This window comes from Pelodiscus sinensis, chromosome 10, assembly GCF_052426305.1.
Source record: "Pelodiscus sinensis isolate ZL-2025 chromosome 10, ASM5242630v1, whole genome shotgun sequence".
Lineage (NCBI taxonomy): Eukaryota > Metazoa > Chordata > Testudines > Trionychidae > Pelodiscus > Pelodiscus sinensis.
Window position 1 is genome coordinate 33902483 of NC_143061.1, and position 19183 is coordinate 33921665.

Below are 19183 nucleotides of genomic sequence, written 5' to 3' on the forward strand. Positions count from 1 at the left end.
AATAAGATGGGTGAACTAGAGAACCTCGTATTTAAGGAGGACATTGACATAATAGGCATCACTGAAACCTGGTGGAATGAGGAAAATCTGTGGGACACAATCATAGCGGGATATAAAATATATCGATAGGATAGAGCAGGCCGGGTGGGTGGTGGAGTGGCACTGTATGTGAAAGATAATATAGAATCAAATGAAATAAAAATATTAAATGAACCAACATGTTCAATAGAATCGCTATGGATAGTAATTCCATACTCCAATAATAAGAAATTAGCGGTAGGGATATATTACCAACCACCTGACCAGGACAGCGATACTGACATTGAAATGCTGAGGGAGATTAGAGAGGCTACCAAAATAAAGAACTCTATAATAATGGGGGACTTTAATTAACCCCATATTGACTGGATACATGTCACCTCAGGAAGAGAAGCAGAGATAAAATTTCTCAATGGTTTAAATGACTGCTTCTTGGAGCAGCTGGTACAGGAACCCACAAGGGGAGAGGCAATTCTCGATTTAGTCCTGAGTGGAGTGCAGGATCAGGTCCAGGAGATAACTGTTACAGGACCGCTTGGGAATAGTGACCATAATATAATAACATTTAACATTCCTGTGGTGGGAAAAACACCTCAGCAGTCCAGCACTCTGGCATTTAATTTCAAAAGGGGAATTACACAAAAATGAGGAGGTTAGTTAAACGGAAATTAAAAGGCACAATGACTAGAGCCAAATCCCTGCAAGCTGCATGTAAACTTTTTAAAGACACCATAATAGAGGCCCAACTTAAATGTATACCCCAAATTAAAAAACATAGCAAGATACCTAAAAAGAGTCACCGTGGCTTAACTACCATGTAAAAGAAGCAGTGAGGGACAAAAGGGTATCTTTTAAGAAGTGGAAGTCCAATCCTAGTGAGATAAATAGATAGGAACATAAACACTGTCAAATCAAGTGTAAAAATGTAATAAGAAAAGCAAAAAAAGATTTTGAGGAACAGCTAGCCAAAAACTCAAAAAGAAAAAACAACATGTTTTTTAAGTACATTAGAAGCAGGAAGCCTGCTAAAAAACCTGTGGGTCCCCTAGATGATCGAGATATAAAAGGAGCAATCAAGGACGATAAAGCCATTGCAGAGAAACTAAATAATTTCTTTGCTTCAGTCTTCACGGCTGAGGACGTTAGGCAGATTCCCAAATCTGCACCATCCTTTCTGGGTGATGAATCTGAGGAACTGTTCCGGATTGAAGTGTCATTAGAGGAGGTTTTGGAACAAATAGAAAAACTTAATATTAACAAATCTCCGGGACCGGATGGCATTCATCCAAGGGTTCCAAAAGAACTCAAATGGGAAATTGCTGAACTATTATCTGTGGTTTGTAACCTATCCTTTAAATCGGCTTCCGTACCTAATGACTAGAAGGTAGCCAACGTGACACCAATATTTAAAAAGGGCTCTAGAGGCGATCCTGGCAATTACAGACCGGTAAGTCTAACTTCAGTACCGGGCAAATTAGTCGAAACAATAGTAAAGAATAAAATTGTGAGGCATGTAGAAGAACATAATTTGTTGGACAAAAGTCAACATGGTTTCTGTAAAGGGAAATCCTGTCTTACTAATCTATTAGAGTTCTTTGAAGGGGTTAACAAACATACAGACAAGGGGGATCCAGTATATATAGTATACTTAGATTTTCAAAAAGCCTTTGACAAGGTCCCTCACCAAATGCTCTTGTGTAAATTATATGGCCATGGGATAAGAGGGAAGGTCTTTTCTTGGATTGAGAACTGGTTAAAAGACAGGAAACAAAGGGTAGGAATAAATAGTAAATTTTCAGAATGGAGAGGGGTAACTAGTGGTGTCCCCCAAGGGTCAGTCTGGGGACTAATCCTTTTCAACTTATTCATAAATGATCTGGAGAAAGGGATGAGCAGTGAGGTGGTAAAGTTTGTGGATGATACCAAACTGTTTAGGATAGTCAAGACAGAAGCAGACTGTGAGGGACTCCAACAAGATCTCACCAAACTGAGCAATTGGGCAACAAAATGGCAAATGAAATTTAATGTGGATAAGTGTAAAGTAATGCACATGGAGAAAAATAACCCCAACTATACGTACAGTATGATGGGGGCTAATTTGGCTACGACAAATCAGGAAAGAGATCTTGGAGTTATCATGGATAGTTCTCTGAAAACTTCCACACAGTGTGCAGCGGCGATCAAGAAGGCAAATAGGATGCTAGGAATTATTAAGAAAGGGATAGAAAGTAAGACCCAGAATATCTTACTGCCCCTGTATAAAACTATGGTACGCCCACATCTTGAATACTGTGTACAGATGTGGTCTCCTCACCTCAAAAAAGATATTTTGGCCTTGGAAAGGGTTCAGAAAAGGGCAACTAAAACGATTAAGGGTTTGGAACGGGTCCCATATGAAGAGAGGTGAAAGCAACTGGGACTTTTCAGTTTAGAAAAGAAGAGACTGAGGGGGGGGGATATGATAGTGGTGTAGAGAGGGCGGATAAAGAAAAGTTATTATTAGTTCCCATAATAGAAGAACTAGAGGACACCAAATAATATTAATGGGTTGCAGGTTTAAAACTAATAAAAGAAAGTTCTTCCTCACACAGCGTGTAGTCAACCTGTGGAACTCCTTGCCAGAGGAGGCTGTGAAAGCTAGGACTATAACAGAGTTTAAAGAGAAGCTAGATAATTTCATGGAGATTAGGTCCATAAAAGGCTATTAGCCAGGGGATAGAAATGGTGTCCCTGGCCACTGTTTGTCAGAGGCTGGAGAAGGATGGCAGGAGACAAATCGCTTGATCATTGTCTTCAGTCCACCCTTTCTGGGGCATCTGGTGCTGGCCACTATTGGCAGACAGGCTACTGGGCTAGATGGATCTTTGGTTTGACCCAGTACGGCTGTTCTTATGTTCTAACAACCTTCCTATGTGGAACTCAGGAGCAATTAGAAACACAGATGTGCAAGCTTGAAATCCCCACCTTGCCATGCAGTCATCAGCATCAGCTACTACATAGCTGTGGTTTTCAAGCCCAGAATAAGGGAATAGTTCTAGAAATCCACTTCTACCCTGAAGGAAATGAACAGACATTCAGTGCTCATTTACCTTGCTGGGCTTCTTCCTCATGTCAGCTCTCTTTTTGCAATCTCACAGCCAGTTGTTATAGGGGCCTCTCCTCTGTTTTTGGTACTAAACAAGCCTGCGCAGTGTTGGATCTGAAGTTCTAGAAACTCGTGGGGAGAAGCAGTGGAGTCAGAGTGGCACTGTGCAATTTAGGAAAGAACTCCAGGTCACTAGGGGCTTGTCACCACCTAAAATGCTACAGCAGCACAACTCCAGCACCGCAACTGCTCTGCTTCAGTGTAGACACCACCTATGCCTAGGGCAGAGGTTCTCCTATTGGTGCAAGCAATCCACCTCCCTAAGAGGCAGTAGCCTTGTACTGTCTACATGGGAATTTTGGCTTATCTAAATTGCTCAAGGATGTGGATTATTCACATAAGAAACAGAGCTGGGTTGATTTAATTTTCTAGTGTTATATATATTGGGGTAACTACGTGGGTTATTCACATCCCTAAGTAGTGTAGCTAGGTTAACACATTTTTTTTAGGGTAGACAACTCTTGAATGTTGTTGGAATTTTCCTCTCCCATCACTGTTCAGGGATTACTGGGAAATGCTGGTCTGTGAAATTCATTCTATAGCCTTTGTCCATGGGCAGGGCATGCTGCAAAAAGGGTCTACTTAAATTCTGCCTTCTCTTCAGTTGTGGGAGAAACATTGAGAGAGCTGAATGAGCTAAGAAGTCTCTCCTAGAAGAAGGAGCAAGTCATTCATTATTTTGTTGATTTTCCTCATTATTTTCATGCATCTTAGCACTTTTGTCAGTAAAAGTTATGTTGCTCAGGGATGTGAAAAACACACTCCTAAGTGACGTAAGTTATAGCTACAACCGCTCGTTGGGGGTGGTTAAACTATGTCAACAAGAAAACTCCTCCTGTCAGCATAGAGTGTCTAGATTGGGATAGGTGTACCGCTTTAAATTCTCCAAGTAGATATGGCCTTTGTGTCATATAACTAGACTTGGCGTCAGACTCCTTGGCTCTGATAACTTCTAGAAGTTTGGGGAAGAAAAGATACTTGAAAGGCAAACATTTTATTTGTTTTTCTGCAAATAACTTCATCAGTGTGGATCGTTGTTTGGTTTGGCCTGCCAAAGATATACATCTTTGTGTGGGACATTGGTTAATGTTTATTTTCCTTTCTCTTATTTCACAGTTTTTGCATTTAGGATCTTGCCAATAACTTAATATTGAAAGTGACAAATACTTGTTTTCACAGATATGGGAGACTGAATCATTTTCAGTGGAATAGGGCCTCAAGAATGATACTTCAAAGCTTCTGTGTTAATCTGGACCATGATATATAAAACCCCATAGGAAACCTGAACATCCAAATTGGGATTCTAAACTAATGCCTAGATTTCAAACACTCCTGCTGCTGAGCACCTGTTGGAAAAATCCTTTCAGCATTTGTTTCAGTTCTGCCAATAGTCTGTACATAAGGTTCAAAGCTCTGAAAAGAAAAGAAAAAACACCCACACAAAGCAAACATTGGTTTGGGAATCTTCAGTGTAAACATTCTCTTTTTCTGAAATGTCAGCTGGAATCCTGAACCCCTGGAGGCACTTCTAAAACTTCAGGATTCCTATGTCATGAAGATTTAGTCAATTGCACAATTATGTGGAATGAGCACCAGTGAAGCAAAGGCAGTGAGATACTGTGTCATTTTTCAAACATACAAATCATTTGGAAGTTTTATGTTACATTTCTAGTGGAAAGGGAAACCTTTGTTTGTTTTGTGAAAACAGGGAATGGGAACAGTAATACCGAGTGCATGTACGTTTTCATCCGTAGAACTCAAAGGGCTTTACAAAGTTGGGTCAGCATTATTATGCCCTGTTTACAGATGGGGAAACAGGAACACAAAGAGGCTAAGTGATTTATCCAACATCATCAGTTTCCTTTGGCCCTTCTCAAAATAGAAGTACAAGCTTTTAAGGGAAAATATGAAAATTAATGCTGTTAAAGTGCTTTATAAATATAAAAGAACTAGCTGGAGTTACCCAGTGTTGCTCGGTCCCGCTCCCCACTAGCTGATTCGCTTCCCCGCCCCTGCCAGCCCTACTTCCTGCCAGCCAGTTCTCCTCCTCCTGATCTCCCCTGGCCAGCACCACTCCCACTGGCTCCCCCTCCCCCAGTCTCCCCCGGGACAGCCCCCGATCATCCCACCAGCTTTGCTTCCCACTGGCCACACCTCCCCTGATCTCCCGCAGGCAGCCCCGCTACTCCAGCCTCCCCTCCAACCAGCTCTGCTTCCCGCTGGCCGCCCCTCCCCTGATTTCCCCCAGCCAGACCTGCTGTCCTCGATGCCCGCCCCCGACCAGCCCTGCTTTCCAGCCCCCCCTTCCTCCTGGCCAGCCCCGCTCCTTCCCGGCCGGTTCGTCCCTGCCCCCCCATCAAGTGTGGCCGTTTTTTGGGTTTTTTTAGACTACCTGGTAACCATAGCTGCGGGGGGCAGGGCGGATGCTTGAGCCGTTGTGCGTGTGGGGGTAGGGCAAGTCCCATATGGTGCTTTGGGGCCGCAGATGGAGGGCATGTGACCTAAGGTGGGCAGGGCTGCCTCTGCAGCGCTGCGCAGCGGATTATTTTTTATTTTTACAGGTTGATATTGAGCCCAATTGGGTCCAAAAGTACCTTAAAACCTTCTCCTGGAGGAAAGGTTATCCCATGCAAAGTTTGGTTGCGGTAGGTCTTATAGCGTCCAAGTTATTAGAGCACAAAAATACAAACATTCTCCATTAGATTAAGTGTCACAATCTACTTGGGTGATAGGTAAGTATTAGCATTGTCTTCTTCCTAGATAGATAAATTGGGGTTCAGACTGCCCAGGGGGTCCATGGGAAAGCCAGGATAGTCCCTGAGTCTCCTGACGTCTAGTTCTGTGGTATAGTCACAAGATCATTTCCCTGATATTAGGGGTAATTAAAGGTATAGTCTTAGGCTACGTCTACACTGGCCACAATTTCCGGAAAAGGGATGCAAATCAGGTAAGTCAGAATAGGGAAATCCGTGGGGGATTTAAATATCCCCCGCGGATTTAAATAAACATGTCCGCCGCTCTTTTTCCGGTTTGGGGAAAAGCCGGAAAAAAAGCGTCTAGACTGGCGCAATCCTCCGGAATAAAGCCCTTATCTCTTATTCCTACCTTTGTAAAGCCCTTTGAGTTCTACGGATGAAAACGTGCATGCACTCGGGTGTGACCTGAGGTAGGAATAAGAGATACTCCGGAAAAGGGCTTTATTCCGGAGGATCGCGCCAGTCTAGACACTTTTTTTCCGGCTTTTCCCCAAGCCGGATAAAGAGCGGCGGACATGTTTATTTAAATCCGCGGGGGATATTTAAATCCCCCGCGGATTTCCTATCCTGACTTACCTGATTTGCATCCCTTTTCCGGAAATTGTGGCCAGTGTAGACGTAGCCTTAGTGTGTGTAAGACTGAAAGGTAACAGGGAAGGTGAGGGCATTTCTAGTTAATGTTAAGCAGCAAAACTCTTTAAGTTATTGCTGGGCTTTGGGAGCTGATGTGCTTAAATGTATCCCTTTTCTAATGTTTTTCACTCAAATAATGTGCAGACAGCCATGTGACATTGTTAGACATTAAAACATTCTGATAAAAATGCTTCCTCCACCCTTTAGCTCTTGAGTGATTCTAGAAATATGAAAATAACAAGCTTGCTTTTCTCTGTATGTTTCCTTCTAGTGACTGTTCTGGCTATTTTCCATGAGCTGCATGTGGATACAGATCTGTATACCCTCCTTTTTGGGGAAAGTGTCCTAAATGATGCTGTGGCTATAGTTCTGACATAGTAAGTACAAGCATTTGTAGTCTTTAAACACTGAAATAACTTTGAATTATCTTGTTAAATAGCTCTTGCCATACAAATATCTATGTAGAGTTTAAAGACTGCATTAAAGGATTAAACTTATGGAAATATAATTGTCACATTAAGCACCCAATTTCCAATATTAATGGGAGCTATTTATCTAAACTGCAATTATTGATAGTGAATACTCAGCCCAAAATATAATAAATGTTTTAAATGTGTATATTAAATCTGATATATATTTTATTCTACATAATGTGTCTGAATGGAGCTGAGTTACTGGATCCTGGAAACGTGGGAGGATTGCCAGATTGGAGGCAGAAACTCAGGACTAGAAGCTACTTGTTGGACCTCTCTGGTCCAGCACTGTTGGGAACTGACAGGTTCTGGACAAGGGAGTTTGCTGGACCAGGGGAGGCGTGGGCTCTCCCAGGAGTGCTGGCTTCCTGGCTGTCCCCTTTCCTATGTGTTGCCCTGCTCCTGGATCCCAGCAGTGGCCAGTGGGCTGTGCTCCCAGTTCAAGGGCTGTAGGACTGGCCAGGCTGGGCTTTGCTAACGACCCCTTGCTGGACTCCTAGCCAACAGCCACTGGCACTCTCTGGTCTAGGGTTGTCTAGTCCAGAAACATCCGTGGTCCTTCTGGACCAAGGATGTTGCTGGACCAGAGAGTCCCGGACCAAAGAGGTTTAACCGGTATCTCACACTCTGTTGTTCTGCAATCAGTTGCTTTCTAAGGCAAAGTCACAAAACAGAGAAGTGTAGTACTGCTTATCATTCTATTAAAACCAGCAGGCTTTCAGCCAGTATACATAAGATAATATTACAAAGCGCTTCTCAAATGATGGGTTTCATTTATCCTCAGTTTATAATTCCATATAAACACAAACCCTAACTACTGTGATTAGAAGCTTCCCAAGTTGGCTTCAACTGCTATGTATGGCGTAGCCCATCATTCTTTTTACCATTGTTAAAAAACCAGACTACCTCTCTGACTTCACACTCTGTATGCTCTCTTCCAATTTTCATAACGTTGCCAATTCAGACCTGATTTTCATCAGCATGCCAAAAGATCTTTCTCCCAAAGGACTATTTCCCTGCTAAATGTCTTCCTTGGATACTACAGTTGTTCAAAGAATGGAATTTTTTTTATATTGGGAAACATTTTCTCTCTCTTCATAGTCAAAAACCATTTAACTTTTTTTTCTAAAATTATCCAGAAATATTTAACTAGCAGTTAGTAGTCCTGGAAAATATGGAGTAGTTCAGAAATATTCCAGCAATCTTAGATATAACTCTCATTACCTACTAAGGATGTCAACATGTAGTTGACTACATGATGAACCGATAAGCCTGGGTTTATAGAATCATAGAATCACAGAGCTGGAAGAGACCTCAGGAGGTCATCAAGTCCAAGGCAGGACCAATCCCAACTAAACCAACCCAGCCAGGGCTTTGTCAAGCTGGAACTTAAAAACCTCTAGGGATGGAAAAACCTCTAGGGATGGCTATCCAATAAGTTTCTGGACTGCATTGGAGACAACTTTCTGTTTCAGAAGGTTGAAAAAGCTACCAGAGGAGAAGCTGTTCTGGATTTGATTTTAACAAATAGGGAGGAACTAGTTGAGAACTTGAAAGTGGAAGACAGAATGGGGGACAGTGATCATGAAATAACAGCGTTCATGATCTTAAGGAAAGGTAGAAGGGAGACCAGCACAATTGAGGTAATGGATTTCAGGAAGGCAGATTTTGATAAGCTCAGAGAACTTGTAGGTAAGATCCCATGGGAAGCAAGACAAAAGGGAAAAACAACTGAGGAGAGTTGGAAGTATTTCAAAGGGACGTTGTTAAGGGCCCAAAAGCAAACAATTCCACTGTATAGGAAAGATAGAAAATACGGCAAAAGACCAGCTTGGCTTAACAAGGAGATCTTGCATGATCTCAAAATAAAAAAGGAGTCCTATAAAAAATGAAAACTAGGACAAATAACAAGGGATGAATATAGGCAAGCAACACGGGAATGCAGGGGCAAGATTAGAAAGGCAAAGGCACAAAATGAGATCAAACTAGCTACAGGCATAAAGGGAAACAAGAAGACCTTTTATAAATACATTAGAAGCAAGAGGAAGACCAAGGACAGGGTAGACCCACTGCTCAGTGAGGAGGGAGAAGCAGTAACAGGAAACTTGGAAATGGCGGAGATGCTCAATGACTTCTTTGTTTCGGTCTTCACTGAGAAGTCTGGAGGTGTGCCTAACATAGTGAATACAAGCAGAGAGAGGGTAAGTTTACAAGATAGGATACACAAAGAACAAGTTAAAAATCACTTAGGAAAGTTAGATGCCAGCAAGTCACCAGGTCCTGATGAAATGCATCCCAGGATACTCAAGGAGCTGATAGAGGAGGTATCTGAGCCTTTAGCTATGATCTTTGAAAAATCATGGAAGACAGGGGAGATTCCAGAAGACTGGAAAAGGGCAAATATTGTGCCCATCTATAAAAAGGGGAATAAGAACAACCCAGGAAACTACAGACCGGTCAGTTTAATGTCTGTCCCAGGGAAGATAATGGAGCGGGTAATTAAGGAAATCATATTCAAGCACTTGGAAGGTAATAAAGTAATAGGGAATAGCCAGCATGGGTTTGTGAAGAACAAGTCATGCCAAACTAATCTGATAGCTTTCTTTGATAGGATAACAAGCCTTGTGGATAAGGGAGAAGCGGTGGATGTCATATACCTAGACTTTAGTAAGGCATTTGATACAGTCTCGCATGATATTCTTATTGATAAACTAGGCAAATATAACTTAGATAGGGCCACGATAAGGTGGGTGCATAATTGGCTGGATAACCGTAGTCAGAGAGTTGTTGTTAATGGTGCTAAATCCTGCTGGAAAGGGATAACAAGTGGAGTTCCGCAAGGGTCTGTTTTGGGACCCGTACTGTTCAATATCTTCATCAATGATGTAGATATTGGGATAGAGAGTACGCTTATTAAGTTTGCAGATGATACCAAACTGGGTGGGGTTGCAACTTCTTTGGAGGATAGGGACATAATTCAAAATGACTTTAGCAAGTTAGAGAAATGGTCAGAGGTAAACAGGATGAAGTTTAATAAAGAGAAATGCAAAGTGCTCCACTTAGGAAGGAACAATCAGTTCCATACATACAAGATGGGAAGCGACTGTCTAGGAAGGAGCATGGCGGAAAGAGATCTAGGGGTCATAGTGGACCACAAGTTGAATATGAGTCAACAGTGTGATGCTGCTGCAAAAAAAAGCAAATATGATTCTAGGTTGTATCAACAGGTGTGTTGTAAGCAAAACTCATGAAGTCATTCTGCCACTCTACTCTGCACTAGTTAGGCCTCAGCTGGAGTACTGTGTCCAGTTCTGGGCGCCACATTTCAAGAAAGATGTGGAGAAATTGGAAAGGGTACAGAGAAGAGCGACAAGAATGATTAAAGGTCTAGAGAACATGACCTATGAAGCCAGGCTTCATGAACTGGGCTTGTTTAGTTTGGAAAAAAGAAGATTAAGGGGGGACATGATAGCGGTTTTCAAATATCTAAAAGGGTGTCACAAGGAGGAAGGAGAAAATTTGTTCCTCTTGGTTTCTGAGGACAGGACAAGGAGTAATGGGCTTAAAGTGCAGCAGGGGAGGTTTAGATTGGACATTAGGAAAAAATTCCTAACTGTCAGGGTGGTCAAATATTGGAATAAATTGCCAAGGGAGGTGGTGGAATCTCCCTCTCTGGAGATATTTAAGAACAGGTTAGATAGACATCTGTCAGGGATGGTGTAGACAGAGCTTGGTCCTGCCTTGAGGGCGGGGGGCTGGACTCGATGACCTCTTGAGGTCCCTTCCAGTCCTATGATTCTATGATTCTATGGAGATTCCACCACTTCCCTAGGTAACCCATTCCAGTGCTTCACCACTCTCCTAGTGAAATAGTTTTCCCTGATATCCAACCTAGACCTTTCCCACTGTAACTTAATCCTTTCAGCTACATGCATTCCTCCACCCCTTTGCTGCCTCTGTATCAGAGGAAGCAAGAGGGGAACGGGAGCTAGTGCACATGAGCTGGCCTCTGTTTGTGGGGAACTCAGACCCTCCATGTTCAGGGGCTGCTGTTGCAGACCAGTATGTGTCCAGTGTTCTCCTGGCCTCCCTCCCAGGGACCCCCCCCCCCCCGACACCCTGTGCTGCTGCCTCTCTATCAGCAGCAGCGTGGGACAGCAAGCCAACAGTCTGCATGGGGAGCTGGTTTTTAAACTGGCTTTCCTGGTGGACCAGCTCCCACCTGCCACCCCATGCTGCTGCTGCAGATAGAGAGGCAGCAGTACAGGATGTCAGGGGGGCTCCCTGGGAGGGGGGCCAGGAGTGCACTTGCTGCCAGCCCCACCCCCAGGGACTATTAAATAGTCATGTAACCACTAAGATTTCATGTGGTTACATGACTATTCAATTACCCGATATCTAACATCCCTACTACATACTCTAGCTATATTAAAATATGAAAATAACTAACGAGTGAACAAGGCTCCAGTGCAGGAAAGCAATCCTATTCTGGAATGCAATTTGGCATGTACATAACTTGTATTGGAGTCAACATAAGTTATGCTAATATTGAAAGGTAAGCAAGGATAAAACTAAGCACATGTATACATCCTTCTTGAGACTATCTATAATGCAGCCACCTCTGGGATGGGAAACAGCAGCTGTTTGAGAGTACCAAGCGATATTACTCAGAAGCGCTTTAAGGACAAGAATTTAAGTTGTAAAGTGAGTTTTGGTAAACAGTACATCATGATCCCTTGTTGTGACAACTTATTTTCACAGTCAATAGATAATTCTCGCAAGATATATAAGATTAGCATTAACACTCTTACTAAACTGTTTTTTGTCTAACTACTACTCCTCTTACATTCACTTACATTTAAGCCTTGCTATTGTTTTCAGAGCAAGAGAAACATTTCCCTCTACTATCAAGGATGGGAGAAAAGAATCTGACAGTTCTATGTAGCAAACACCTCACATTCAGTAAATGCAGTCAGAACGTGTAACTAACAGAATAGATATTGTATCAGAACACAAAATGGAAAGGGAAATTGAAATCACAGTTTAGAAAAACTGAAAGAACTGTCACAAAATAAAAGTACACAGTTAAAATAGGAATTTAATGTATTAATCAAAAATATAAGAAATGGATAGAAGGTAAAGTCTGTTTTTTTCCCCTCTGATTTCTATTTTATTTGAGCAGAGCTAGTGCAGGTTTTCCTAAAATAGCCATGCAACTCTTAAACATAGAAGCAACTAAAACAACAAAAACAAACAAACAAAAGCCAGGTATGTAAAATATCATTCATTTTCAGCAGTTAGGCTGCCAAATCACATCCGCCTGTTCAAAAGTCAAACTCAGAGGAACCACTGAACGACAACACAGATCTCAAAAGCCCAGCAATATTGTATGATCCACAAGTCAGGAGTTTCTAACATTTTTTCTTTTCCCTGTACACAAATACAGGTCATAGGGTTTAGTCCAACAATCTGCAAGTGGAGATTGAAGACAGGTAGGAGTATGTTTGCCGTAAACACAGCTTTTTCCTCACAGCTTTTTCATGCATTTTTCTCTGTTTCTGATAGATTGTAACTCTTATCTCTGTAGGAGGATCTGTTTATATTAGGCAAGCTATTTTTTTTTGTATATTTTCAGTAGTGGAATTTTCATCAGTGTACGGAAAAACCTCCACTTCTATATTAGATGAGTTTGAAAAGAATCTGGAAAATGTTTAATTTCTAGCTGGAATAACGAGTTGTAGTACCAGTTGCGTAAACCTCAGCCCGCTCATGACCTTCTTTCTGCAGCTTTTAAGTAAAGATATAATGCTGATGAAGTCAAACTCAGTGAGTTAGTAGACCATTCAATCAAACAACTTCCTTTGGGTTGGGTGCAGAAGGATTGTGTTCTAGTATCAAGAAAGTCCAGCAACTTTCATGCTATGGCACAGACACCATTTTATTTATACTTTTTTAAAGTGTTACTCAAAAGTTGCCGTCAATGTGATGCTGTAAAATGAGGTTATAACTAGACTGTCTGGGAAATATTTAAAAATTTGAAGTTCTATACGCAGGAAAGTAGTACAGATCAGTGGTACTAATACCGTGCTGTGCTTGTTCATATGTTATTTAATGATAAAGAGAAGGAAGAGTGAAAGAAAAGCTGAAAAAGGTGTTTTGCCAGACAGATGAAGAAATCCTAAGCAAATGTCAGCAATGATGACTCATTTTAAATTGTAAGGGAGATCTTGTATTTATGTATCCTGGCTCTTATCCCAGAGGAGTCCATTTGCAGGGTAGGTTGGAAGGAGAGAGGGAAGGTTGAGTGTTCCACCAGCCCCGTTTCACCCACTCATGGAAAATAACTACTGTAGAAGACAACAAAGATGTAACTGTTAAAAATTAATATGTTTGAACCTGTTTTACATCGAGGCTTTAAGCTTTGGCAGAATAATCTACTGTAGCTAAAAAAGCCCCAAATTGCCAAATTGGTTTTTCCAGACTAATTATTAGAAATTAACATTCCAAAGACACACATGAGATGATTGAACATTTCTTTCCTTACCCATGCAAGTATATGTGACGGCTTATACTAGCAATCAGGTATGCCCTGGGCTCCTTGTTTTTCAGGAAATTAACTATGCTTCGTAGCCATGAGTATTAGTTGTCTGTCCTCATATGAAGACCTTATAAAATATTCACAACAAAGCACATATGATATTCATTGGTATATCTGTCTCCTTTTCTGTGTTTATTTACAGTGGTTTTTAATGTATGGAGATAATTTATATGTGGCCTACCCCTAGTCTCTGTCTTCAGATAGCTTCTAAATAATAATACAGTTGATTCTGGATGATAAATGATTGGAATTTTGTACACAAGGAGCAAGATATTTCCAATCATACCTTCATGACATTTTAAGGAAGGAAATATTTTTCATAAGGTTAGACAGTTATCTGTGTCATTTCTTCCACAACTCCTAGAGAGACAGAATATTATCCTTCTTGAAAATCATGCTACACTTCCTCTTGTAGCTCTATGTCAAACAAGCTAACAAATACGAAGACTATTTTTCCTTTGATTATTATCCAGGAATTTCTGGTGTATGCAATCGCCCATTTTGGTCAATTTAATATTTATAGGCTTTTAAAAATAGTAAATTTCATTATTTCAGCCATTTAAATCTGAAATGTCACAGTGTTGTAATTGTAGGGGTCCTGACATAAGAAGAAATTGTGAGTAGAAGCAAGTTTATTGTGAGTGTGTGTGTCGGGGGTGAGGGACTGTAGCACTGTTACCCTCACTTCTGCGCTGCTGCTGCTGGTGGCACTGCCTTCAGAGGTGGTTCCTCTGGAGGGCCAGCTCTGAAGGCAGTACAGAATTAAAGCAATACCACAACTCCCCAAAATAATAGTTCCCCCCTGCTTCCCTGCAACTCCCTTTTGGGACAGGCCCCTCAATTTGACAAATACGGATCTTCCCTGTGAAATCTGTATAGTATAGGGTAAAAGCACACAAAAGACCAGATTTCATGGGGGGAAGACCAGATTTCACAGTCCATGACATGTTTTTCATGGCCATGAATTTGCTAGGGCCTTTTTTAAAGGTTCAAAATTATGAGATTTTTACCACAAAAGGTAACTTATGCCTCCTGTGTCAGTTTTCAGACTGTCTTACAGAGTAACAAAAACAAAACACACATTGAGTTCGAGGTCCGAAAGTCATAAAAGCCACTATTTTTTTAGCTGCCAACTTAACAAGTTCCAACCTTTGGAATTCTCTGCCAGGGGATGCTGTAAAGACCAAAAGTATAATTGGGTTGAAAAAAGAATTAGGTACATTTCTGGAAGAGAGGTTCATCAATTTCTGTTAGCCAAAATGTTCAGGGACATAACACCATGCTTGGGATATCTCTAAATCTCTGATTGCTAGAAGCTGGAACTAGAGAAAATGTGATGGATCACTTGATCAATTGCCCTATTCTGTTTACTCCCTCTGAATTATCTGGCCCCAGCCACTGTTGGAAGACAGGATAATGGGTAGGTGGACCTTTAGATAGATGGATCCAGTATGGCTATACTTATGTTATGAACCCTCCTGGGATCCTATTTCCTTAACCTTATAAGGGTCCTCCTGTCCTCTTAGTCAACCTTAAGGGATAAATCTGATCAGTTAACTAGAGGGACTATCTAGTCATTCATACTACAAGGATACAACAGCACTCATTCTTTTTTCTCCCTTTAACAGATTTCAGTCCCCTGAATAATTCTTGTTTTTACAGGTTGCACCTCCCACAACCGACTCTGTGGTCTGGTAGGACCATGGATGTTCCTGGACCAGAGAGCACTGGATCCGAGATCCTAGTGGCAGGAGGGCTGGCAGGATGGGCAGGCTGTTTCCCAAGCTCTCCCAGGGGTGGGGATGAGGAGCATTGGGAAGCATGGCTCTGCTCACAGCCTCTCTCCTTCCACAGGGCAAAGCAGGGCACCTGCCTGCCCCCTCCGAGCCCACAGGGCTGACAGGTCCCCTGAAACTGCTGCTACCTGCCTGGATCTGGCACCGCTTTGGCTCTGGGCTGCAGCAGCAAGAAGGCAGTGCGGACTTGCTGGCAGGTGACATTGGGCTGGCCTCAGCCCCACAGATGGAGCGTGGCCAGCAGACCAGGCATAGGGAGTCCCCAGCCGTCCTCTCTGGCCTGGGGATTACAGCCTCCTGCAGGCATGGATCACCACCTGGGCTCAGAATAACCAGCTCCCCAACTCGCGCAGGCAAGGCCCTCTTGGGCACTCCTGGTCAGACGGCTGCAGCTGGGCTACCCCAGGACCAGAAACACTGGCATTGGGGCTGGTGTCCAGCATCCCAGCCAGGAGCAGGGCCCTTAGCAATGGGGCTGGGATCTGCAGCAGCCCAGGCAGGGCTGGGGCCAGCAGCAGTGGGGCTAGCTGGGATGGAAGCAGAGCCGGCAGCAGGGAGGGATGGTGGGCTGGAGGCCAGGGGCAGGGGATCTCCCGTGGTCTGTCACATTTCCTCGTTTGTCAGTTCCCATCGTCTGTCAAATTCTCGTGAGGGTGCTGGACATAAAGGTCTATAGTAACATAAATGTGAATAGAGCTTAATATATTAATAAAATATCCTGTCTGTGTATGAAGAAGTTTACAGTCTAAGGGCCAGATTCTAAAATCCTTAATTTAGCAAAATTCCCACTGTCTACACACATTGTGTGATTGAGTATGTAGTATATGGTTGAAACTTTATGCATGTATAGAGAGTGTTGTCAAATCCCATGAGAAAAAGAAGAAATAGAAGCATGAAGCAGCAAGATAGTGCCATTGCTTTGGATGTTAGGCATGCATCTTGAAGTAAACATCTTATTTTAATCTTCATCCTTCTTCCACTGTCTTTTCTTTGTACCATCTTTCACTCTCTGAAGTGAACGCACTGCAAGATTAAGTTTGCAAGGTTTGTGTTCTCTGCTAACACAAATATCTTAGCAAAACATTACCCAAGAGATATGTTCCATCTACCAATGAAAGCCAATGTGTGGTACCTTCCATTGACATTCATCGATGGTATTTGTTTCAGGCTTTCAGGAATCCTATTTTTACCAGGGAAAACAGGCCTGGGCAAATATATAACATTGCATTGTTGTTTGTTTTATCTGAAAATTCTGCCTTGGTAGGAGAGTAAAGGAACCTGTTCATTTTCTGCAGAAACATAATGGTTTTTTTATGAAGTTGTACATTTTTACCATGTAGCTTGTAATGATGAAAATCTCATTTCCAAAGCTCCTGTCTTACATTATGTCTTCCAAGTCCATTTTTCAAAATTTGACTGCAGAATTTGACAATATTTCTATCCCATGGGTAATAAATGAGGTGTTGTTATATATCACACTCCTTTTAATATATAAGAGTCTGAAATGTATGGGAAATAATTTGCAGATTGCTGATCTTCTCATTTTTTCTGAGTCATCTCCCATCAGGCAAGAAATGGTAACCCCCTAAAGGAGAATTGTCAACTTCTTAGTACATGCCATTAGCAATGGCTCACAATATTGAGAGTCTATAGTATGGGGAAAAGAGGTGGCAAATATACACAGCTTTATCTATGATTAACAGATAACTTACCCAAAATATAAGCAGATTTCCTTTTTCTTTAATTTTTTTTGTTGAAACTTTACATTCATGGTTCCCTCTGAGTCCTTCAAAGTCATAAAAATACATCCAATGGGCATACTTCTCCTCATATAGTAAGCAGATGCCATGTTCAAGCCATTTCTTCTTGACATGAGTTCAATGGAATCACCTATAGGATTTTCTAAATTCACACAGGGCAAATAAGGAAGCCCTAATATTCAAAACTGGGATCTGCTTTCAGCAAGGAAGGACAATACAGTCAGTGTTCAGTTTGTGTTGCATAGGCATAATCTATGGCAGGGCTACTCAACACGCGGCCCACGGAGCAGTTTGGATTTACACAGGGCGCAACACGTGGCCCATAGGTGGGATCCTTTGAACATGGAACATGCTCCACAATTGCAAGGCGTCTCCCAGGAGGGGTGAGCACTGAAAAATGCAAGTAGATGGGTTGGCTGGAATAGAGGGGTACAAGGTGCCAGGAGCACTGGAGCATTGTGGGAAGTGCTGGCTGCTTAGCCTTGTGGGCAGAGCCTGAGAGGTGTTGACTGGCTTTCACTGGCTGCATTTGGGTCCAGCACCACGACTTAAGGCTTCATCTTTGTATTCATACCCGGCAGTGTGAAAGAAACTATTTGCATCAATGTACAACCACACTTAAGTTGCGGTCCTCTGCATGTGCTGTGAGTATCAATGTGGCCCTCAGGGCTTCTGAAGTTGAGTAGCCCTGATCTATGGCAATAGGTCTCAAGTGGTTGTTCATGGAATGGTTTTGGGCAGTCCACAGAGCTGCTTTTAACACATTGTTGATACATTACCAGTAGATGCAATGATGATATTTCCTCATAATTTTAGCTCAGCCCAGAACAGTTTTAGGAATATTAAAAACTCTTTTAACCAACTAAACTTAACGTATATAAGTAAAGAAATAAGGGACTTCTTAGGCTACGTCTAGACTGCACTCCTTTTTCAACAGAGGCTTTGTTGATAGTATCTGTCGACAAAGCCTCTGTCGAAAAAGAGCATTTAGATTACATTATGTGCATCGAAAAATCGATCCACTTTTTAAAAAAAGAGAATCCAGACTGCCGGATGCTCTGTCGACAAAAGAAGGCACCCGGAAGTGTTTCTGGCCGGGCATGGGGGCAGCCTTTATTTCCAGGTGCTGCTGCCTGCCCTTTGCAGAGACGCGTGCTTAAAGGGATCCCTGTAGACAGCCGTTGCTCTGCTCCTGTTTCTGGCTTGCCTAACGCCTAGAAGGAAAGCAAAGCTGTTGCAGTGCTTGCTCTGGTTGCCCTGCTTCCTCGGACATCACAGCAGTTTATTGGCAGGGTTTTTTTTTCTGCTTTTATTTGGCCATGGAGCCTGAGCTGCCCCTGGGCAGGCGATGGTCCCACGCTGCCATACTGCTGCATCTGCATTACTCTGTCATGAATCTCCTGCTTCATATGGACCTGGACCACACCACGCGGCAGTTTTGTCGATGGCGGTAAACCTCATTCTAAGAAGAATAATGCCTTTTGTCGACAAAGTTCTGTTGACAGAAGGTGTTATTTCATCTACACTGTCCTTTGCGTCTACACTGTCATGTCAACAAAGTGGCTTGCTTTGTCGACAGAATTGGATGTAGTCTAGACACTCTTTGTCGACAGAAGCTTTGTCTACAGTATCTCTCAACAAAGCCTCTGTTGACAAAAGCCTGTAGTCTAGATGTACCCTGCGTCCACACACGGCTTTTGTTGACAGATCTCTGTCGACAAAGGCATTCTTCCTCGTAAAGGGAGGTTTACCGCTGTCAACAAAACTGCCGCGTTCTGTCAACTTATTGTCAACAGAACACGGTGGTAGTGTAGACGCAAGTATAGTTTTGTCGACAAAAGACCACTTTTGTCTACAAAACCCTGTAGTCTAGACACACCCTTAGACACTGCATGGCTACTTCAAGTATGGTGGGGTTGACTATTACTTTGGTGTAAATTCTACCATTATATTCCTGGACACCTCTAAAGTGAAAGGGGAAGC

The 19183-nt window shown here is 42.4% G+C and overlaps 1 protein-coding gene across 1 annotated transcript in view; it reads left to right on the forward strand.

Annotated features, from left to right (window-relative positions):
* The window catches only part of SLC9A9 (solute carrier family 9 member A9), a 402473-nt gene that overhangs the window by 129049 nt on the left and 254241 nt on the right, over nucleotides 1-19183 (forward strand). Inside the window, exon 6 of the mRNA XM_075937666.2 lies at nucleotides 6845-6950. Coding sequence (XP_075793781.2) covers nucleotides 6845-6950 — 106 coding nt within the window. The remainder of the gene's footprint in view (nucleotides 1-6844; nucleotides 6951-19183) is intronic.